At 40.7% G+C, this 24,974-nt stretch overlaps 2 protein-coding genes across 2 annotated transcripts; one reads left to right on the forward strand and one right to left on the reverse strand.

The window, feature by feature from the left end:
- The first annotated feature begins 634 nt into the window (after positions 1 to 634).
- Positions 635 to 3,488, forward strand: LOC104444885 (cationic amino acid transporter 1-like). The gene is made up of 3 exons (XM_010058663.3): positions 635 to 756; positions 1,024 to 1,420; positions 1,916 to 3,488. The coding sequence occupies exons 2-3, from the start codon at positions 1,030 to 1,032 to the stop codon at positions 3,259 to 3,261; spliced, it is 1,737 nt and encodes a 578-aa protein (XP_010056965.3). The 5' UTR covers positions 635 to 756; positions 1,024 to 1,029; the 3' UTR covers positions 3,262 to 3,488.
- Positions 3,489 to 3,907: 419 nt separating this feature from the next.
- Positions 3,908 to 10,570, reverse strand: LOC104444884 (BTB/POZ domain-containing protein At1g30440). The gene is given in 7 exon segments (XM_010058662.3): positions 3,908 to 4,819; positions 5,249 to 5,697; positions 5,700 to 6,323; positions 6,326 to 6,409; positions 6,412 to 6,472; positions 7,347 to 7,416; positions 9,589 to 10,570. Coding segments are annotated over 7 exon segments (1,890 nt in total). The 5' UTR covers positions 9,648 to 10,570; the 3' UTR covers positions 3,908 to 4,276.
- Between the last annotated feature and the right edge of the window lie 14,404 nt (positions 10,571 to 24,974).

Raw genomic sequence — 24,974 nt, forward strand, 5'->3', positions numbered from 1 at the left:
TGCATAAAAGCTTTTCTAGCAAAATAATAATACTAATAAAAGCTAGGCCGCATAGTTCCACCAAATATTAATAAATAAATAAATAAATAAATAAATAAATAATTAACTAATAATAGAGGGAATGATCATAAATGTCAGTGCTATTTGCGATTATAAATTCACCAATAAGAAATTTTGATTGGAAATTTTTTTCTTTTCGATTCAATTAGGGATGGAGGAAAACACGGCCCCCTCAATTACTAGAGTGCATAAAAGCTTTTCTAGCAAAATAATAATACTAATAAAAGCTAGGCCGCACAGTTTCACTAAATATTAATTAATTAATTAATTAATTAATTAACTAATAATAGAGGGAATGATCATTTTTAGGAAACCAAAGATCCCCCTCCCTCCCCCAAAAAAAAAAAAAAAACCCCAAAATTGCGGAAAACACAGGTGCGAAACCTGCCTAAAATCGGCGTCGATATCAGCCGTCGAGTCTCCTGGGCCCCACCAGGCACCCCCGATTCGACGGCTCGGATCTACTGATCCGTCACTGGATCCGGACCATGCGATGATTTTCCTTTTTTTTTTTAATCCCTTTTTCCCTTTGCTTTAGCGGTTCCGCTATTTATTCCGCATCGGGGATCCCAGATTCACCCGCAGATTCCGAGGAACCGCCTCGCTTCTTCCACCCCGCTCCCCGGTCAACCCCCTCCGCCGCCGCCGCCGCCGCCGCCGCCGTTCTCCCCTGATCCTCCCCGCCCCCGGCCACAGGTATTCTTCACGTCGCTTCTCGTTCCTCCGTGAGATCGCACCCTTTTCAGTGAAACAGCACGAGGAGTTCGGCACATCTCGTCGTTTTTCCCGGTCTCTTTCGCCTCCGTTTCGATCCGATCTTCCTTTCGCGGGTCGCGTGGCCGCCGCTCGCTCGTGGGTCGTGTTCGTGCTGTCGCCGCCAGTGCGTACGATGAGCGGGGGATGTCTTGTTTTCCTTCGGAACATACGATGAATTCCGTCTGACTGTGTTTCTTGATGATGCAGATCGAGATGGGCGAGGCCGTGCGCCGACGGGGGTGCTGCTCGAAGCAGGACTTCCTCCCGGAGGAGTCCTTCGCGAGCCTTGGGAGCTACGGGCGGGCCCTCCGGGAGACGCCGGCCAGGCTGCGGGACCGCCTCCTGTCCCGGTCCCTCGACGCGACGGAGCTCCACGAGGTCAAGGCCCGGAGCCAGCACGAGATGAAGCGGACCCTCAACTGGTGGGACCTCATCTGGTTCGGCATCGGCGCCGTCATCGGCGCCGGCATCTTCGTCCTCACCGGCCTCGAGGCGAGGGACGACGCCGGCCCCGCCGTGGTGCTCTCCTACGTCGTCTCCGGCGTCTCCGCCCTGCTCTCCGTCTTCTGCTACACCGAGTTCGCCGTGGAGATCCCCTCCGCCGGTGAGTTGTCCAACGCGTGTTGCCCCTCGTCATCATCATTGTTTCCACCCACCCTCGACAGCGACCGTCACCATAAATATCTGAGATGAGCATTAATGATGTCGGACGAAGCACGCATCTGTTTCATCAAAAAGTCTCGATTTTTTTAAGTAGCTTTTCTCGTCTGAGATAGAGACCCGTCAACTTTGATGCGCACTGTCGAGATTTACGGAACGTCCCGGGAATAAAAAATTTGAAGAAATATATGATCTTTGACCAAGAGGAGAGGACGACATTCCCAGTTCCCGCCCGTCATCTTCAAACGATCTTTGACTCGACAAAGCTTTTGCAGGAGCCGTACATGCTTCTTGGCGTCATCGAATCGATTGATTGACTCTCATTTGTCCTTTCTCTGTCTGTGTGTGTTTGTGTGTGTGTATGTATATATATAATATTCATGCATGTTGGACCGGAATGTGACTGAAAGTGATCTTGCTGCTCCTTCTTGTTGTTCAGGTGGATCGTTTGCGTACCTAAGGGTGGAGCTCGGCGACTTTGTGGCGTTCATCGCCGCCGGCAACATCATCCTCGAGTACGTGATCGGCGGCGCCGCCGTGGCCCGCTCGTGGACGTCCTACTGCGCCACCCTCTTCAACCACAAGCCCACGGATTTCCTGATCAAAGCGCACGGCCTCGCCGAGGGCTACAACGAGCTCGACCCATTAGCCGTCGGCGTCTGCGCCGCGATCTGCGTCTTGGCTGTGCTGAGCACCAAGGGCTCGTCCATCTTCAACTCCATCGCCTCGGTCATCCACATCGTGGTCATTATCTTCATCATCGTCGCCGGCCTGAGCAAAGCCGACCTGAAGAACTACTCCGACTTCGCTCCGTACGGGGCGCGCGGCGTCTTCCAGGCTTCGGCCGTGCTCTTCTTCGCCTACATCGGGTTCGACGCGGTCTCGACGATGGCGGAGGAGACCAAGAACCCGGCCCGGGACATACCCATCGGCCTAGTAGGCTCCATGGTCATCACCACCTCTTGCTATTGCCTGATGGCCGTGACGCTCTGCCTCATGCAGCCTTACAAGGACATCGACGAGAACGCGCCTTTCTCGGTCGCGTTCCAGGCCGTCGGGTGGAACTGGGCCAAGTACATCGTCGCCGCCGGCGCGCTGAAGGGCATGACGACCGTGCTGCTCGTCAGCGCCGTCGGACAGGCTCGGTACCTCACGCACATTGCCCGGACGCACATGATGCCGCCCTGGTTCGCGCATGTCAACGAGAGGACGGGGACCCCGGTGAACGCCACCGTCAGCATGCTCCTCGCCACGGCGGTCATCGCCTTCTTCACCAAGCTCGAAATCCTGTCCAATCTCCTCTCCATCTCCACCCTGTTCATCTTCATGGTCGTGGCGGTCGCGCTCCTCGTCCGCCGCTACTACGTCAGCGGCACGACCACGGCCACGGACCGCAACAAGCTCGTCGCCTGCATCCTCCTCATCATCGGGTCTTCCATCGGGACGTCTGCTTACTGGGGCCTAAGCGAAGGTTGGATAGGATACGCGGTCACGGTGCCCATATGGCTGTTGGCGACCGTGGCGCTGAGGGTGTTCGTTCCTCACGCCCGCAATCCGAAACTGTGGGGAGTGCCGTTAGTCCCGTGGCTGCCGTCGGCCTCCATCGCCATCAACATCTTCCTCCTCGGGTCCATCGACAAGGACTCGTTCATCCGGTTCGGGATGTGGACCGGCTTCCTGCTGGTCTACTACGTGCTGCTGGGATTACATGCATCGTATGACGCCGCCAAGGAATTTGGGGAGAGAAAGGCTCAGCAGGTGAAGAGGATTGAAGAAGGAATTTGAGACTAGATGCGGCAACTTCATTTATGTGTACACATTGAAAGCAGGGTCTAAGACATTGTACATATGGTAAGCTGGGAAGAGCAAGGAATTGTGGTTTTAATTCTTCTAGAAATTGGGTTAGGGGGTATGCGTTGTGCTGATCATTTCTTAGATGACTGTTCGAGAAATATTATTTGAGGATTGCCTTTGATGATTTACAAAGATATATGACAATGTGCAGGCAAAAACATATAGAACATTTGGACCAGCGTTTCTTGAAAATAGTTTATTTAACTTCAGCCATGATCGTAGACACGTTTGCATGCGCGACGATTGTGAAATCAATAGACCATCATCTGATAATCGCGTCTGTCTTTGATGAAGCTAGTGTATTCTCGTGCTTTATGCTATGTTCCATCAAGGAATACGATTCTGTGAATACACCATCGACCGTACGAAAAGGACAACATTCCGTCGAGGCAAGGCGACCATCCCATCCGGTCGTGTACTATTACTATAAATACTAGCAGTCTATCCCTGCCTGTCAGCTGCGTTTGAACCATTTTGATGGCTGAGTGGATCGTGAATTGCCAGTTCTAGCGAGTTTTCGTGCCGGTCTGATTGTAACAGCACTAGCAAAATCAGGTGAGCAAGACAAATTCCACACTGAGATGAAGTATCTCCACTGCCATACGATCAAAGATGTGCAGTCTATACAGGTTCGTGACCACACTACAACAGAAGCCCAGAATAGAGGCCTGAGGAAGATGGGAGAGTGTACATTAACAGGCATCAGGATGTATAAACATAGAAAAGCACGAATTTATCTGCTCCATGTATGCAATTTGAATGGCCGAGTTATTGTGCTATGTCCAAATGCATAGCAAGTACGGGAAGGCTGAAAAATAAGCAAAGTCGTCGCAGATACACCGTTGAGGAGATTGAGCTTTAGATGTACCATGTAAAATTGATTGAAGTGGAAGAACCAAAAGGAAGCATTTTATCGAGGAAAGGCTGTAACAAAAGCAAAGGGTCTTTACCCCTCCAAAGATAAGTTTTTCTTGTGTTTACCGCGCCTTTCCTTCAGCTTCTCGATCTTACCGGTTGAAGTTCTGTTGTTCTGGCTGACAGATTTCTCTTCAGCGCTGCACATCTGAGACTTTATACTGAACCCGAATTTCTTCGTCCACGCGCTCGAACTCTTTGCCTGACCCAACTTCTCGATCTCCCGTCTCATCTCCGAGCATTCCTTCTCGAGCTCAAACACTCGCATCCTCATGCTGTCCATCCCGATTTTCAGGACTTGGTTTTCCTTCACGGCTGTATCCCACCCTCCTTCGGTCTGCCCACCAAACCCACTCCTCAACTGCCTTGACCCTTCAAGGTTTTCTGATACCAGAAAACAACCGGCGATCGAAGTCCTAAGCTGAAGCTGCTCAAAGAATAGTACTTGGACCACTATTCTTAAAGGCAACCTTTCGTTCTGTGCGGCGTGAGTGCAAGCTTCAAGGGACAGTTTCTGGCAGTCCATCAGCCTGCATAGTTCCTCCTTATCGGACTCTGCCAGCCATGGATGTGACTGCAGAATAAGAACATTGCATGAGAAACATAAACGGAAAGGCGTGATAGCTATAATGAAGATGTAGTGGATGGAAATGCCATCTGGATTTGAGAACCAAGAGTGTTGGGCTGTGCGTATTTCATCATCAAATGAAAAGGAAATATGAATTGAGTTGGTTAACTATCAACAAATAAATAAACGCAAAAAGAAAGAGGAGGTAAAGGGAAAAGGAAAACCTGAAAACTATGGGGAGAAACAAACACCTTAATTCAGACCAGTAAATAGAACCAAATATTTAATATTTGTCGACAGCATTATGATTAGTCAGAGACTCTTTAAGATTCTTATCAATAGTCAGTCACTTTCCATCTTCTGTTCTCTTCATCAACATGCAGCTAGAGAAGACAAGACAAGAATAGCTGTCAACTATTTATTAGACAGACTTACCTTGAGGTAGATATCTATTGCACGATAAAGACCATCATCTAAGGGTCTGGCAAAATCAGGAACAGCAGCAGCAAGAGCCTGGAACTTGGGGAGTTTCAAGTTAATGTCAGGGGCAACCTCTGCGAGATAGCCATCAATAAGCTTTGCGACCATTGTAATAGGAGTCAGTGAAGGTGATCCAATCAACTCGCCATTGTCCTCTGAACATGGAGAGGCCCCACCAATAGCTTGATCCATGACAAGGAAGTGTTCAAGAATCCGCTGGATGCAGTCCACATTATAGAGCGTCTCTGTCGAATGACATAGATTGGGCATTAACAGATCTTCAAGAGTAGCTTCATCAACCTGCATCCCGATCCTTCTCTCCAAATTTGATATGCAAGAGGGGCTTACTTGAAGAATCACACCAGTTCGGAGCAGACCAAACAAGAACTTACTGGATACTAGGCTTTCTGCATAGGAAGTAACCGATCAATATCTTCCACTAAGCTCTTCTGTTCCACTTCGGAAGGTAGGACCACTGGACCAACAGCAGACAGGTTAGAACTAGACTCGGTAACACCCCGACGCCTATTCAGGCCAGGGAGGTACCTTTTGGCATAGAAAGAAAGTGATCCAGCTATTATTTCTGGTTTGACACCACGAGATTCCATTACTGAAATCAACCTTTTGTACAGAGTGAAACTCAAAACTGTCACATCGTCATACCACCAATCTGAACTTAGATTCTTGGGCCTTGCACCGGTGCTTATCCCGTTCCATAAAAGACCGCCACCTGGACTCTGCAAAGGTCCGCCGTGCTCCATGATGGGCCATCCAAATAGATTAGGGTCAGTCGATGCCTTGATGGCCAGTGACTCAACGCAGCGTTTAGTGACGTTGAGTTCGTCCGCATAAGAAATAAGATCATCACAGGTCTGGAGTGCCTTTAGGGAGTCTTTCCAGCTTTTAAGGACTACTTGGTTAAGGAAATTATCAGTCTTCATAATCAAATTACCCTCCCCAAGATCCTCCGTCATTTCAAGATGCTCAGCTGCACATCTGAGGGGCACGACATTCGAGGCAGTAAGTTCAGTTTCATCCCGTAACAGAATTTAGCTATAAGTTCGAATGTCTTGGCACCACCAGGAATATTCGGAAGGACTACGGAACATTTTTCTTCCCCTCTTCAGATGCCTCTGTAATCATTCTTTCCATGACCGCACTTCTAGAGAGCAATGGAAACTGCAAATAAGAGGTTTAAAAAATTATTCTGAAACATAATCAAGATATAGAAAGAATGTAGTTAAAACATAACGGAAAAGGCCTGTTTGAAGGAGAGTTACATAAATTGCTAAAAAGACATTTAATAGACTTCTGGGATAGTATCTATCAGAAGTCCCATATAATTCCACCATAGTCAACATGAACTAAGTGGAACCGCTGCATTATTTTCTCCACTCATTATGTGATAGAATATGTCAAAATAGCACTGAAGTAGAGCCACAGAAAAGGAAGAAAAGGAAGAAAAGGACAAGTTAAATCATTGTGTTGCCAAATCTTTGCAGTGAACTTGAAGCGCAGTTACTTCAATTTCCTTGTTTTCAGGTCAGAACAAGGTAATATCTGCTCCAATAAGTCAGAACCAAATCCCATCATGAAATTTTGAAGAGCGACACTATATCATAAATAGCCACCCTGCACAGAGCCCCTAGTGGTGCCATATTTCAATGGCATGTTAGAAGCTTGCAGTGGTTCTACTAGACAAGATCTCACACCCTCTCATGACCCCCACAAGAATAAAACCTCGTACAAAATTAATAAGACCAACAGTTTTGGCATACAAAATCCTGATCATCATCTCTACATTCAGATGACTGAATCAAAAGATGCTTGTCGAAAAACGAAAAGGAGAGGTATTTGCCTGTGCATCAGTCCAGGTAAAAATTAATGCTGACTTTACAGAAATGTCGAACAAATTTTAGCGTAAAGCTTATCGACTAGTATTTTTTGCTTATATGCTCATTTGATGAGTTTCTTGCACTAAATATGTACTAAATATGCAGTCCATTCATCTAATGAAACACTCATAGATAATCTTCCTGGCAAGGACTGTCACCTTGTGAAGATGAAAGGACATTTCTCCAACCTCAACAACAAGATCGCTTGGAAGGCCAGTTGTGCAGAACCTATGAGCATTCAGAGACAGAGATGCAAGATATATTAGAAAATATCAACTTATATAATCAGATTCAAGTCCTGATACAAAATGCACACAGAACGCGCTAGCCTGACCAAAACATTTTAAAAGATCCAATTAAGAAAACGAATGTTTTGCATTTCCTGCTACAGAAAGAACTCCGCATTTCTTCTATTCTTCTTTCAACATCATGATAACATGAGTTAAAGTTTTCAAGTTCCTATTCATCTAGAGTAACAAGGGACTTGAGCTTTAGCAACTAATATGGATTTCAAGTTGTCAGACAAATTTCTTAAGCATTAAAGTTCCATTCCTCTCAAGGCTGCAGGTTGTGATCTGCATTGGTGACCTCTGAAAAAGGGAAAAGTACAAAAAGAATGAACACGGAAGAAACACATGCAACTGCTTGATCTCTGAACTGAGCATCTGATATTGACAAGGCAATCACAAGTTAGATGGCCAAAAACAGATGATATACCAGTCCTGGAGGAGTGGAGAATTCATGCAAATTAATGAGGATGCAAAATCCAGAAGCATCCTGAGTAAAAAGCAGGGTCATATTTCCATTTCAATATGAATAAGCTGTTTTACCGCAGTAGCGACATTAGAGCAGATCTGAGCAGTGTCTGAAGATACCCCAGTCCCAAAGACATGACATTATGCCACACAGACAAACTATCTTATACATACTTTAAACCAAATGTAGGATCGTGGTTGAAGAACTTGCACAATGGGTTGTTTTCTTGGTTCTAGAAGGTAGGGTCATTTGAAAATTGTCATAATGAGAAAGGTCCTTTGGGATGCATTAGATCAGCAGAGGAAGTGCAGCATCTCTAGAAGCAGCAACTAAATAGGCAGTTGGAAGTCACTACAACTAATGCAAGGCATCCCCTGCTACTTTGATGAACAAGAGGGCCAAGCTGAACATCAATCAACTTATGACACTGATGGCTTCAGAATTTTGTTTTCCATAATCATTACAGTAGAAATGACGATTCCAGTAATGTTGAAACAGCTAGATTTAGCTCTAAAGAAGTGTTCACTGGGGTAAAAATTACGTCTCAAGTGAAGTTGAAACAGCTAGCTTTACCTCAATAGATATTAAGTTTTGAAGTAAAAGATGACTAGGTCAAACACAGAAAAAGAGCTGGTCCTGTCACTCAAAAATGAATAGGCTAGATCTCTAGAGTGAAACTCAGGAACACGATACATATAAATAATTTTCCTGATGTGGCTTGGATAAAAATGTACGTCCCAACACCTCCAGTGAAAACCAACTTTCCAAAAATTGCATGTCTTACTCAGTCTAAAAGTTACTTAGGACACACCAACTTAAAGCTAAGATCTGGTTATCCTGTTTAACTTTTCAATTTGACTAAACACCTCTGCCACACCTGATTATTGTTAAAGTCAACTGGTTCGAGAAACTTGCTCAGTACACACTCATGAATATCTCGGATATAACCACACTATGATTGTGACATCTGCATCAACAACAATAACTAGAACTCATTCCAGTATCCTGTATGCACTACCTGAATTGATATCTCTACTCTATTATGCCCAGTCCAGCAGAGAACCTTTGCAAGATTAGGAGCTTCTTCTTTCACTATTGTAACCAAGAAACTTGTGCATAGAAGGATTATTGCAACTTACAACCTAAGTTTGAACCTCGTGACGTAAGCAGCAGGCTGCAGATTTTTAAAGTGCAATGTGACGGGGTAATTTCAAATCGAAACACATTACGACAAATCGAATGGCCTGCAAAAGAAGTCCTGAACTTTCCATACGATTTCATGTTCCACTGATTTCCAAAGCATTGAAGGAAAAGTGAAACAATGGGTGCCTAGATCAAATTGAAAACTTACAGGAGTAATGACTGCGAAAATTCAAGCAAAAAATAAGGGTAGGATGAATCAGTCAGACTGAAAAGAAACATACAATTGTAGTGTTTTTTTTTTTTTTTCTTCACAATTGTAGTGTTTTTAAGCTTTACTGAGGTCTACAAACCAAATTTCTCTAATCAATCCAACAGATATCAATGGAAAACAACGCCACATGCAGGATAACAGCATTCCAAATTGTCAACACCCCTCTAAAATACCAGACAGGTATTATAAACCACCGCAAAACCGAAATATCAAATCGAAGAGGCACATACCAAGCCTGCCCCTGGCGTTGGAATGCATCACTTTTGGATCCCAATTTCACACAGGCCATTTCTCCCAAACAAATCCAGATCCCTATACCAATCAGAGTAAATCCAATCTGTGCTGCAGCCCACAAGAATCCGTCTTCAACACCACTGCCAGATAAAAATCACCCAGGATAATCAAAGTCCCCCACCTTCCCAATAAATGCAGCCACTTCAGAGACCTTTTCCGCCCACAAACCAGCTCCAGAAAAGCATAAGCTCACTTAAAGACAAGTGGGATTCTACCAAATTTACGAGCAAATCCAACAAACTCAAAAATGCCCACCAAACAACTCCCAGTCAGAGACCCCTGCAACCCTTCTTCACCAAATGCCCCGAGTCCGTTCCGAACTCAATGCACATTACCTCCGGCGTTGGGACAGCAAATCTAGGTCAACCCCTCTTCCCCCAAGACACATCCCTGCTCCAAGAAGCCCACCGAACCACTCTGAATTCTTGCAAAACCAGCCAAAGCCGCGATTTTTTAAATTACCGTCCCAAACCCACCAAGAAGATTCCAAAGCTCGGACTCACGCAGAACAAAAAGGGCCCGGAACCGCTGGTACCCATTAAAGAAAAGACGCTTAACTCAGCGCCCAGCGACCTTCTTCCTTCTCCTCCCGCCCCCAGCGATTAAAATAATGAGGCCGCGAGGCCACGACCACTACGCAGGCTAATCATGCACGGCGCCAGAAGAGACACGGGCAGGAAACGCTCGGGAAACTCGAAAAAACGTTGTTGGGTCGCTAAGCAAGCAAGCTCTACCACCCCTGACGGCCTAACACGCATGTGGGGTCGGATGCTTGGAGCACACTCATTGCATTTCGCAGCAGGCAGCGCGAGCTTTGATACGGTAAAGCGAGACCGAAGTGCAGTGGTCCCCCCCCTCCTCGAGAAACGCGCGGCGTATTTATGAAGACTTTTCTTGCTTCTCCTTCTTCTTCTTCTTCTCCTTCTTCGATTTTTCTTTTCGGTTTTCTTTATCTTGAGTAACGGGAATCTCTCCGCCTTTTTTACAGGGAGGCCATGTGGGGGGGATGATGCGTTACGGGGGCTCTTGCCTTTGCTCTACTGCATTGAATAGGAGTTGAAGGCTCGTGGTGAGAGGGACTTGTTTTTTTTGTTGGTGGGGGAGATCTCACGTGGTGGAAAATGATGAGTAAGAACGTATATGGGAAAAAAGTGAGGGTGTCAACGGGTCGGGTCGGGTCGGGACGGGATTGGGCTCGGCCTAAATAGATCGCGTCTGCTTTTCATGTGCCCGAGGGCCGGTTTCCGGCTGAAGGTGAATGAGATTGTATATGTTTGTACCTCGACTTTTTCTTTTTGTTGTGTACATAACTCCTTTTTTGTATTTGAGATTCTTGACACCCCTTATTGTTTATCAGTACTTTTTACCGCTTAGTTGTAAATTTCGTCTCTTTTTTTGGTTTTTACCGGGAAGTTTCAAGTTCTTATAAATTTTCATTTTGAGATATTTTTTAGGGTTGTACATTTTTTACTCCTCATTTGGCTTCGACACTCCTTTTATAGTGTATTGACTATGTTACCCCTCATTTTTTTTTGCAAAGAGTCAAAAGTGGAGTCTATTTGGGATTTTTATTATTTCTTCTTTTTCTTGCACTTTTCTTTTTCATCTTGATGGTTTTGTTGATTAGGGACTTTTGGATTTGACGACGTCACTGTCTCCCACAATGATTCCTGGAGGAGAGTGTCAAGTTTTTTATCCTCTCGGGTGGCTAGTTGTAGATGCATCAAAATTGTCCTCTTCAAATTCAGGCCTTTGCTCATTTTGCCTGGATGCTCGAGCAACTCGATCATTCTGTTTAGATTTTTGAAAATCATCACAAAAATTAAAAGATCATTGTAGAGAAGCACATCTTGAGGAAGCTCATGCCAACATAGGGATAGTCAAAGGTTTGTGAAGAGCAATTGTAAGGTAGAGAGGAAGCTCATGAAGCTCTGTGGGGGTACACTCAATTGTTAGTGTGCATGGAGGTGTTGGAGGAGGAAGATGGAGAAGTGCAGGCAATATGTTTCAAAAGAAGGAAATGGAAGAAAAAAGAAGAAAGAAATTCAACAGGACCCCACAAGAGCCCCATTTGACTATATAAGTACTAGGGAAGAGCATAGTTTAGGTGGGTGATTTTCACATTAGAATCAAGAATCACCCACTAAGAACTAGTTTCAAAAAATTGAAACCGGGAACTGCTCGTTGGTTTAATGGATTCACCCGAGAATCGGATCATTAGTCCAACCCGATTCTAAGGTGGGTCTATGGAACCGGTCTTTAATTCCTACAAAATCGCATTCATCAATTAATATTAGATTGAACCTAGTTTCTATTTTAGAGCACCAAAACTTGTTCGATTTTATATTTGGGTGGAATTGCAAGCCATTGATTTTAATTAAAGATTGAAAATTATGGAATGAAACGAATAGACAATACTCATTAGCTAGAAACTTAATTTCTTTGAAGTTATGGTGTGGTCTTCTTAGGATTTCCCAACACTGGAAACATGTGGAGAATTAGACTCTACGCTAAAAGTCCAAACTTCTACATAAGTTAAAACATTAATCACTTGATCCTCTTTTTTTTTTTTCCAATATTAACCTAATTTAATCATGGGAATGGCTAATGATAGATTTAATTATGTTAAAACATTAAAATGAGCCTTTTTTTTTTCAATATTAACTCTAATTTAATCATGTAATCATGATAGATTTAAAGCACAACAACATTTATGGACATCTCCAATTGGTCTTTTCCTTCTTATTCCTTTGTTTATTTTGTTTTGGTTGAGAAAGTAAGTAAATGAATTATTAGAATGAAAAAAAGAGAGAGTAAGGAGTTAATCTCATTATACACCCAATAAACAAAATTAGTCAATAATATCTAATAACTACAAATATACATGTATATACATATAAAAAATTATTTATTTATATATTTTTTAATATATTATATATAGATAGATGGGTGGGTGGTTTTATGCCTAGAATCGGAATCGGACTGGCTTTCATGGAGAATGCCGATTCCGATTTGGTCCGGTCCGATTCCGGATGGTCTAGGTGGTTTCTAGTTTTTTTGCACATCTCTAATGGGTACAACATTAAAAAGAAAAAAAGCAAAGGATAATATGGTCAGTACAAAAAAGAAATATTTGAGCCAATGAGGAGTGGAAAATGCACGATCCATTCTCTTATCATATGGTTAAGTTTGTGCATGTTCAAGTCTTCAGGCTTCTCAATCTTGAACTCTGAAGTTAAAAAGGAGAAAAAACAAAATCAATTTAGGGCCCAAAATGCACAGACCAATCTAGGATCCGAATCGAAGTTGGGCGAACCGACGCAAGCCGGACCGGGCTTCCAATCCTTGGTCTATCTTTGAGTTACCCTAATTTGCATGGAAGGTACTAGCCATTCAAGCATGATTTTGTGATCAAACTTTGGGGCATGTTTCGAGGGCCAATTTAACCTATCTTTAATTGGGCTTTGGGTTCACGATCACTCGGCCCAATGGTCATTGCCGGGGTGGGGTTGGTGCTTTAGGCGGGTGCGATCTGGGATCAAAATCAAACAAAGAAATAGCAAAGTGGCAACAGAGAAAAGAAGAAGAAGAAGAAGAATAACTAAAATCTTATAATTATGAAAAAAAAATTATGTATACTAAAATATCGAAAATTGAATTACAGGTATGTTTGTTTGAGTGAAAGAATCATATGCTACGTATAGAGATATAATACATGTCTCAATGATAACTTTTCTCGCTAATAGCCTTCGTTAGACCTCAAGGATGGTTGGAAAAAAAGCTGGAAAGGAAAGTTTAAAAATAAAAATAAAATAAGAAAGAATATATAGCAATCAAAATGAATTCCACTGACATTCTATAAAATTAAATCAAACTGAAAAAAAAAAGCTATTGGAGAGTTATGTAATTGCTTTAATAGAGAAAATATATTTGGAATTGAAAAAATATTTCTAAATGCCAATTAAAATTTTAATTTGACTTAGTGGAATTAACAAGAGAAAGAAAAGCAAAGTCAAATAATTGACTTAGTAATTAAGTAAATTGTTAAATTTTTCTAAGGGTGGAATTTAATTGCCTAGATTGGTTAGTTCTATTTAGGCGGTCCGATCTAGTGATGGTTATTTTTGTGGTGGAAGTACAAAAATCTTTTCTTGTAATAAGGAGAGGGTCATTGGAGGAATATCCATTCCTTGGTGAGACACTAGAGGTAACATTTTAAAAAATACTTTGCTATAAAAATATTTATTAGTGAGACAGTACCATGAGATGTAAACATATAATATGATTCAAAGTGGTATATTACCTCCAAGAATTATATCATTGCATTTTATCTTGGGCATGAGGTTCCACTGCACACTGAATGTAATTACTTATATGAACTATCTTGAAACTTCTGTGGTGTTCTCTTTATTTTACTTGACAAAATCTCCATCTTCATGGGCTTTAGTTTAGCATGAACATAAGAAGATCAGCGAAGAGCTTCTTCAATTTTTATTTATTTATTTGGATATTTGATCCTTCGTATTACAATTAATTCAAAAGAATATGCGACATGGTAAAAGTAACAGGGCCATCAAGTGTAACAGCTACTAACCTTTTCCCAGCTCACTCAAATGCTAATGCCACTCATTCACAGAACAACAAAAGCCTCCCACATGCACAAAACTAGCAAGTGAGAACCCAAGCTTCACAAGTTCGGCTATGACAGCAAAACTTTGGACTCAACACTAAGGCTCAGTCTCACAGTGGTAGCAATACTTCTCTGTAAAGATACTGTTCAATGAGGGCATAGAGTGATTGCCAAGTTGAAAGGATCTAAATGAGGAACTGCTCCCGGTAGGCTTCCAAAAAGGATAAGGGAATATGAATTAACCGAATTGCGCATTGAATAAGGAGAGAGCGTTATTGACTTATAAATGTGAAACTGGATGTAACTAACAAAAGGCACCTTTGGATGTGACAGCAACATTTAGAGTCGGAACTCCAATTTTAATCCAGTGATGTTGCATCTAGAGTTTTCTTTTGCTAGAGAAATGTTAGAAAACATAAAAAATAATAAGAATTGTTGAAAATTTATTACAAAGGATGGAAATAAAATCAATTATTTGAGGCGTGCAAGCATTATTCTTAAAAATAATTCTAGCCTTCGGAATATGAAACTCGATACGATGTGATAGACTTTAGTGACTATCCTCCTAAGATACAAAAAATATTTTTCTATACTCCGTACTAGAACATAAATAACATTATGGGTATAACCTAGTAAAGATAAAAAAAAAAGAAGAAGATATGTAACGAGAAACAAGAATATTCTTGTTTTGATATATCGATATCACTTTCCAAAATACGAAGTAATAATCGGTAGGTTAAAAAAGAGAAAGCCGTTTTCCATAATCAATTGGTAATTACAATGATGACCGTTATAAAATAATGGAGGTTTATGAAGAAATAAATCAAACGTTAAGCCGTTATAAAACTACAATAAAGCTGTTAGAAAGCCGTTAATATGATCATTGCAAAACCATTACAAAATACTGCTTTCATGGTTGTCATAACTCATAACTACTATCAAAACCGTTACTATTAAAAATTTCAAAACTGCTGAAATATCCAACATTTTTAACATTAACCCAGTAATTCTCATCATGCATCCTTTAATTCCTAGCAGCGCACAACCTATAAATAGTAGCGTGCCAAGAGATATTGAAGAGCAATGCAGAGAAAGATCTTTCGGCAGCATATTTAAACCACTGAAATTCAGCAGTCCAAGCAGCTGGGGCCTTGAAACTCCAGAACTCTCGTCCATACCAGTGCAGAAAAGTAGCACTCATGAAACGGATGGTCTCTACCTTCATCACGTAGTCCACAAAGCAAGCAAGTGGCAGAGGGCAGAGAACACAATTTGGAGAGGCTGTCACGAGTGGCAAGCTAAGATGAATAACCAAGTGATGAAGTGGTGCTCAGAATACAAGAGCAAACCAAACCCAACTGTGCCATTCCACATGAGGACCCCTTTCTCAGATATCATTCCAGGCACAAACTAAACTATAAACTCCAGAGGAGCAATGAGTCCAGATCAACTGATCAGAAAGCAACAGAGGGTGAAGGAACCAGGCTCTCAAGCAAAGCGACTTGCAGCTGAACAAGATCTTCAGATCTAGCCGAGGGTCAATGCCAACTATACTCACTGGTAACTTCAGAATCCTTACAATCATTGCTCAAACCAGAGCCGGGCCCAACTCTTCAAGGAAATCTGTCAGGAAGTGGCCCAAAAGGGTTTCAAGAATTACACCATAAAAATGATGGAATCAGCGTTGTCCAGATTATACTTCAAAAGGTTCTTGGCAATAGGAAAAGTTATGGGCAATTTCAAAGACCAAAGTTGAATGACGAGCTCCATTGAAGAGAAATCAAAATTCATAAAAAAAAATAAAAATTAAATGTCTATTGGCGAAATAATTGAGATCAATGTGAAATAGAATGACATTTCAAATATAAGAATTTGAAATCCATAAGAAGAGCTTCGACGATTGTCAGGCTGGCAGCAATGGCAGATTGTAATAGTGCTTGAAACGACGTTTGTGCAATTCTGGGAAGAAATGATGGTGGAGTAGAAACCTAAATTTCATTTAATTGATGTTGCCCCCATTAACCTTTTTCTCTATTTTTGACAAACTTTGTTTTGAAAACCCGATTCCACGGCGCATGTCAACATAAACAACCATCTCATTTAAAAAGGAACCCCCGGTAACGTCTTAGTACGTGTAGCATTACTCGTGTACAAATAGATATCAAATACTCTGAAGACTCGTCATATAGAAAAATCTAAATTACAAAGTTAATACTTAAATTAATTGCTAGGATCTGTTGTGCCACATCCGACGTTAATCTTTGGTTGGATAGCTGCTTCATTCCACTGAGCTTAGTCACATTCAATTAACTAAGAAACTGAGTGGGGCTGATGTTGATTTAGGGGACCGTGGAATAATCCTCCTTCCAATTGAAGATCTTCCCAATTTTAAACACGCTCGATTTGTTTCACTAAAAATATTTTTTGAAATACATTTTCCTTAAGTTTTTACTATTTAGATTGATTAAGAAAATGAGTCAACAAAGAATTTATACTATTCAAAAAATGATTTATCTTAAAAAATAAAAATAAAAATTATTTTCCAAAGCAAGATTAGATATTAGTGTTTAGATTGGAAACTCCATGCCTGGGCATGGGAGCGTTCTTAGGTCCCTAGTGTGCATGATTAGGTCCCCCAAGGTCCATTACTAGTAGGCCCACAACTTTAGTGTCTATGCCTAAGTTCCAACGCCTAGGCCTAGTGGGGCCTAGGACTCCAATGCTAGTGGCTGGGTCTATAACTCATGGCCCGGGGTCCATCGAGGCTAGGCCTAGGTCCTTGGCACTTGCGTTTGGGTTCATCAAGGTTGGGCTCGGGACCTATACCCTAGTTTGGATTCCCCATGCCGATGCTCGTGCATGGGTCCATTGAGGCTAGGCTTGGGACACATGCACAATGCCTAGGTCCCCCACACCTAGGCCCACTAGAGGCCGAGCTCGAGACCCTTGTGCCCTTGCTTGAATCCCTTATGCTTGAGCTTGTGTTCATCAAGGTCGAGGCCCAAGAGCTTGGTGCCTAAGCTCAGTCTGGGCCTAAAACCTTGGCTCCCAAGTTGCGTCTAATGAGGCCAAGACTTGAGATATTGGTCTATTGAGGTTGGGTTTAGGACCTTGGTGTTTGTGCCTAGATCCAACAAGGCTAGGCTTGGGACCTAGCATTAATGCTTGCGTCTCAGTGCTCGAGCCCCTTGTCCATGATGCTAGGCCCATGTCTTATTGACCAGGCTTGTTCGTCGGGGTCTTGGCCTCGATGGACCCAAGCTTGGTGCTAAGGACCCAAGCCCAGGCGTTAGGGATCTAGGTAAGGGCACCGAGATCCCAAGCTCGACCTATGTGGACCTGGTCTCGATCATTAGGGACTTGGAAATGGGTACCGGGGTCTCGGGCCTAGCTCCAATGAGCTAGGACATAGGCATTGGAGCTTGAGCCTTGGCCTTAATGGACTTGTGCTCAAGCACGAGAGATTTAGGCACAAGCATGAGCACCGAAGTCCTCGACTCAACCTTTATGAACTTGAGCCCGAGCACCATGGTCTTGAGCTTTGGCTTATTGGATTCGGGCATGAGAATTAGGGTCCTAGACCTTGGCCTTGATTGATTGAGCTTAGGCATGGGCAATGTGGTCTTGAGCCTAGGTGTAACGACCTAGTCTAATGAGGATAGGAGTAATTGCTACTGCTAGAGAGGGCCTAGATAAGGTGCAGCTTCGACTTTAGGATTAAATAGGGGTAGAATAAACCAAATCTCATATCGGTTGGGTGTGGTGAGATGAAGTATCATATATATATGTGTGTGTGTGTGTGTGTGTGTGTGTGTGTGTGTGTGATGCCACAACCTGTAATTAGGCTTTTTCTGAGCAAAGCCCAAAAGAACAAAACTCTACGGGCTTCAGCCTTAAGTGGATAATATCGTTACAAGCGGGACCTAAGCTCACCACTAGGCACTGGAGATTAGAGCATAGATACTAGGATCTTGAGCTTGGCCTCTATGGACTCACGTCGGGATGCTAAGAAGCCGTGTATTGGTACCGGGGTCTCAGTTCCAATTTCTACGGACCTAGGACCGGTGCTTGTGTTCTTGGTCAGGACCCAAGTGCCCATGCCTCGGTCCCCGACATCGGGGTCAGGGTTCATTGAGGTTGGACCTACTAGCATTCTGGTGCCCATGTTAAGTTTTTGATTCTGTGCAAATCATAAGTACCCGAATAATGTATGTGTATTTAGGAAAATTAATTTTAAATTAAATTTTCCAAATGATGGAAAATATTTCCCAGTTCTTTTAATATTATTGTCATTTAGAAAATGTAACATTTCCATGAACAAAATGGAGAATATGCTAGTTATTCCATCATATCCCATTAAATTTGAGTCTTGGCATGCTTGCAGGAGAGTAATTCCCTTCAACCGACGTTCTTCCACAGCAACTTTAACCGACCCTTCTTCGCCGCAATTTCGGAGAAGGCGTGAAATGATTCGATAGTCGTCCATCAAGTTCGACGCTACAGCTCATTATCCATTTAATTACTGTGGATCAAACCCACATCTCATTGGGGACACTCTAAAAAGTCGCACTCCACCGGACCAAACCGTAAGCTTTCCGGATGTCCAACTTCCGAAACACCTCGAGTTCACGCGTGCTTCTTCTCGTACGAAGCTGATGGAGCACCTGCTGAACAATGAAAGACCATGTCTTGTACTTGACGTCCCTGAAAGAAGGCGCTTTTCGTGGGTGAGATGAGTTCTGGGAGGATGAATTCGAGTCTGTTGGCTAGTGTTTTGGTGATGATTTTGTAGGCGAAGTTGCACAAGCAAACTGGATATGAGACTTTTGGTATGAGGGTGATGTGGGTTTTGGTTTAGCCGACGTTCGAAAAAGGCTAAGCTATGAAATTTATTCAAGGTCTCAAGGATTGAAATCTTGATAACGTTCCAGTTTTTTTAGTAGAATAAGCCATTAAGACCATTGTGATCTGGAGCTTTCGTCGCCGCGAGTTCAAAAGATCCGGTCCTGATCTCATGATGGCTGGGTGAGAAAAGCATTCAAATCTCGGGGCCTTGGAAGATCTCGAAAGAAGTCCACAGTCATAATCATTAGTGGTTTGGGATAGCGATGCCATTCCCCTGTATGATACTTAAGCATAGTTATCTTGTCCGCCGTCCCCGCTGGAAAGTGGAAGCGTGATAGAATTTGGAGCTGTGATCTCCAACTTCAGCCATTGAATACGCAATCGCAAACCCTAGCACAACTCCTCCCGACACCAAAACCGCCAAATTAGTGCGACATTTTAGGGTGTGTTTGGTAATGTTTCTGTTCAAAAATTATTTTCCAGAATAGAAATAGCTGTTCCGGAGAACAATTTTTAAATAGAAGAACACGTTTGATAAATTTGTTCTTGAAATATAAAAAAACCAGAAACACGTTTGGTAAATTTTTGTTCTTTTAATTTTTTAATATTTTCATTGTATTTTTCTTTTTTTCTTCATTTTGGCTGGTCGCCAGCTTCGGTCATGGCCGGTGACCGGCCGACGAGGGTCGGCGGCCTCGCCTTGGCTGGGCAAGCTCGGCCTCGCTGGAATTTGGGCAAGCTCTAGTTTGCTAGGGCCGCGACGCTCGACGAGGTTGCCGGCCCTCGACGGCGCCTTGCGGATCATGGCCGAGGCCGGCGACCGGCCAAAGAAAAAAGAAGAAGAAAAGAAAAAGAAAAGAAAGAAGAGAGAAAATTTATTTCTCCAAAGTGTTCCCGTTTCTGTTTCAAATTTGTTATTGGGAACCAAAAAAAAAAAAAAGATTTGAAACAAAAATGCAAACAAACGCGTTTTTTTTTTTTTTTTTTTTTGTTTCTAGCAAAAAACAAGATTTGTATTCATAAACGAAAAAAGAAACACAAACAAACACACCCTTATTTTCTGCAAGCCTTTGAGCTATTTTGAGATGATGGGTGATTCCATTTTTCTTCGAAGGGTCTGAGGCAAGCATCGTCCTCCATCCACCATGCGTCGAAGCACTTTTTACAAAGCGATACTAAACAGAGTGGCGATGCTTCAGTGAGTGGGAATCGAGTCTGCCGCTCTATGTTAGCCAAGACCCGGTCCGATGTGTCACGAACGTTTGCATCATCTGGACGGGTGTTGGACCATGTGGATGGTTGGCAAGGAAATAGTACCATTGCCCCAGCTGTATCGCAGGAACGCATGTGGAGAAAGACAGATGATCGATAGTATCGCTGTGGAAATTATGGGTGATCATGTCCAGCCTTGAACAGGGAATCGCCCTCGTGACTACTCTCGTTCTTGATTAAACGGGCAACCAGCCTCTTCTTGTTTTGTGTTTATGATCAAATTTTGATGATAAATATGAAAGTTGCACTAATACAACTGTATATGTTGCAGAGGGGTTATATTGTTAGTTTATGTTAAAAGATCACGATTCGATTCTCGATAGATACTAAAGTGTTTTTATTTTCCAAAATAGGTTTTAGAACTAGTTCTACCTTACAATCAGGGAACTAGAAACCGAACTAATCCTAGGCTTATGGACTGATTCTTGATTTGAAGAATCAAGTATCGAATTGGTTCTCTTTCTAGAATAGACCTTGAAGTGGTTAGTTCAAATTAATTGGTCCAATTCTCAGGTTAAACTAAATTCGGCGCACACTTCTAAGGATAATCAACTTTAGAATGAGTAGGTCTCAAATATGAAACCTAAAATCTTTCCTGTTATGGCCAATTTCCGTTTTCAAAATTTGGAACCAACCCTTGTTGAACTTGTAACCAACTTTAAATCCGAAACCACCATTCTAAGCCAATTCCAAGGTCAATCTAGGAACTGGTCAATTCCTTTTTTTTTTCCTTACCTTTTATTCTTTAAAAGGACATGGCCAAATGCAAATGATACATCACCTGCACACCAAAAATGCTCAAGAGTTAACATAACCCAATTCTCCTCTTAATGCAAATCTTTCATGCAAGAATTTTAACAAGGTAAATAAAATTCACTCTATTTGCAAAGACTGAGGATCTGAACCAGCCCAAAGAACTCATTAGACATGTCTAACGATGGATTAGCACTTCGCACCATGAGAACTGATCACTATAATTAATTCAAATGTGGCTATTTAACCAAATAATCCGCTTGCCTAAGAAGAAACTAAATAATCCAAAACAATGACTTTTTCTCTTCAATTAATAAATCATCTTTCATGGAAACATTAACCTGCACCTTCACTTATCAAGAAATCCCGGAAAAATCATTCTCATTCTCAACCCTTTCCACATCGGAAAGAGTCCAAATCATCCCTCAGTCAAGCAAAATGAAATCTAAAGCAATAGCATAAATCCCCACTTTTCAAAAGCTATCACTCATAAAAATGAACGCATAAAAAAAAATAAACAATAAAAACTTCAATACATAGAACATAAAGCATTAATTATAGAACTTGTGGCGTAGACATTTAATTCTTTAACTAAGGTTGACTGAGATTTGATCAAAATTTGACCGACAATAAACCATACAGTGCACGCATTTTAGACATCATGAATGGGTAAAGTCTTTCAAAGTTCTTATTGCTACTCTAATCCTATGGTCAATTTTATATGGAAAAAGCAAGATTACACATTCAATATTCAAGAAAAGAAACTTCAATAGAATTCAATATATCCATATTTTATCTATCACCTATCTATGAAATGGAATCCACGCATGGAAAACTTTAATCCTCCAACCAGCCCTTCCTAATCCTCAATCTCTCTTACCCTTTTGCCATCGAGTAGCTTCCAAAGCATAGATGTTTTTTTGTTACTACCAATGCGACACGTGACTTGGCAACATCAGTAATAAATGTCGGCAATGGTAATAAAATGTCGTACTATTGTGGAAGTCAGAAGAGAAGATGGAGCCAAATTGTCATCTAATGAATCACAAATGTTTCTTAAGAGTGCGCGTCAATTGATGAATTATTGAAATTTCAATCATTGCAACACATTCCCACATTGATTTTTCCAATTGGATCTCTCTCTCTCTCTCTCTCTCTCAAGAGTAATGATTTAGGGGAAGAAAAGATCTACAGCCAGCTTTGCAATGTGTGGCTGATTGTTCTGCCCAAATCGTCCCCACTCTTGGCTCGAGTTCATTTTCCCCACCTCGAGCTGGTGCTAAAAACACACATACGCTTCAATAAAATAGATCATCTCAATTGATTTTTTCCTGAGTGTCATGGCTAAGTTAGAGCCCTCAATGAGGTGTGACTAAAAAGCGAGTGATGTGGCAATTTTGAGTGAATTGCTTGCTTTTTCGTTTTTATAAAAGGAAAAGTAAAAAAGTAGGCAAGACCGGGTGAGGTAAATTATTTTCTATAATACATAGTGTGAGACTGAGTGATTTCCTTTTTTGCTTTTTAACTTTCTAGAAGCAATGAGTTCATCCTTTCCCATTACTAAGTCTTCAAATGGGCGGAAGTTTGACGCGACTTTTTATTTATTTATTTATTTTATTAATTTCTTTCAATCCCACACTTCGCTTCCTTTTTTTATTTTAGTTTTGCTAGCCTTTTTTTTTTTAACCAATGCAAAATCAACATTTGCTAAAGGGTGTTCCGACAATAATGATCATAAGCAGCGCTGGTTTAGTATGGACCACACCACTACTTCATAGGTGGTCCATTCAAACTAACCATATGGGCTAATGTTCCCACTTGAAACAATATGATTAATATATTAAATAACGTAAAGTGATCAATTGTGCGAGCATGGTGTCCAAAGTCTCATTTCCTTCAATTTGATATGAATATAGCATTATCAAATTCTTTGAAAACAAAATATTAATGCAAGGTATGATTATTTTACGAAAAATGAATGATTTGAAAAAAATATTTCTAAAAGAATGGTTGCTTGAAACACTTACAACAATGAATGAATAAAAAATATTTCAACATTCACAAAATTATTTAGACATAAATTATTATTAATAATGAATTTTTTTATTGACTAATAATTCTTATTGATATAAGCAATTTTTTTTATTGAAAAACATTTTTTAAATCATTTATTTTTTGCTAAACAACTAGAGTTAAATTTATTTATTTATTTATTTATTATTATTATTATTATTATTATTATTATTATTATTATTATTATTATTATTATTATTATTATTATTATTATTATTATTATTATTATTATTATTATTTCCTTTTCACGTTAGAAAACTTTACCATGAACAACAGTTTTCAAAGCCTTTTTACATGCCAACTATTTTAGGTTAAATTCAAGCATATTTACAGTTCGAATATCCCACTATATTACAATTCGTAAATAATTGTTTTTATTAACAAGATTCATGCACATGTGGATTTAATGTCATTGACAGAAAAAAGGGTCGATAAAATAGCAAACAAAATTACCCAGAATTCACGATGTAATGGGGTTACTGCTGAACTTGTAGTGACTTGTAACTTTTCTTTTAATTTATCATCTAAATATTCTAGGTTTCTTTATAAATCTCATTAACTTTCTAGTTGTCACATAAGTATTTGAAAAAATAAACAATGTTGAGTTGCCAATTTTATGAAAAATCAATGAACTTTAGAGGAAAATCATGTACCTGTTTTTAAATAATCAGCCCAAGTAGATAATATGTGATTTGACATAAATAAAGTGGAATATTACGAGTGTCACAAGTTAAACTCTGGCCGAAACGTGTACTTTCTTTATCGGAGCATGACGATTTACTTTTTTTTTTTGTTTCTTAATATATAACCCCTAGAAACATACCAGAGTTAGAGAGATAACTAGTGATGGAATCATGAATTTAAAATTCATGATATAAAATTCGGATTTTTTTTTAATTGAGATTTTATATATTCGCATCTTCCTGTGCATTGGTTCTTTCCTTGTATTTCACCTTAGCTTAGATATTTTTTTTCCACCTTATATTTGATTGTAGACACCTTTACCACTTGTATCAATCATATCATTCCTTGCCGATTACACTTTAGCATGCTTTCAAAACTTAAAAATATTAAATATAATTCTACCCACGTAATGAAGAGGTTATTTCTTACATTTTCTTTTCTTACATTTTCCTTCTTTTTGTTTGGTTTCATCTTCTTCTTTTTTTTTCGCATTTTTTCCATTTGAGACAAAAATGGTGTCGCTCTTCTAGAAAACGAAAAAGAAAGTAGTTTATTTGGAAGACAGCTGATGAGTTGTATATTGTACTAGGAATCCACTATTTAAAACATTACACGAGCACAATAAAAATTAAAAAGAAAAGAATTGTCCATTAATATTATTAAATGAATTTAATTTAATTAAAACTTTAATATATGTCATTACACTATATTTCACATATTTTAACTGCTCAACTTTCATTCTTTTTGGTTAATTTAATAGTCATTTTTTTATTTGTTATTCATGTCGCACTACATTATCCATTGCTTTTTCTAAGTCACATCTTTGTCATCAATAGATAATTTAATGCAATTTGAGTCCTCTTGATACCTTCCATAGTGACTACACTACAAATAATAATAATAATGAAAAGATTACTCCAATTAAAAAAATAAACGAGAAGTTTCGACCATTACGAAATACAAAATATATTAAGTTGTTTGGTCTTAACAAGCCCTTTTTCAAACTTTTCATACTTGTACATGTAGTTATAAGGATCAAATTCTATACAGACCATGTATAAAGTT

Source organism: Eucalyptus grandis, chromosome 5, assembly GCF_016545825.1.
Source record: "Eucalyptus grandis isolate ANBG69807.140 chromosome 5, ASM1654582v1, whole genome shotgun sequence".
NCBI lineage: Eukaryota > Viridiplantae > Streptophyta > Magnoliopsida > Myrtales > Myrtaceae > Eucalyptus > Eucalyptus grandis.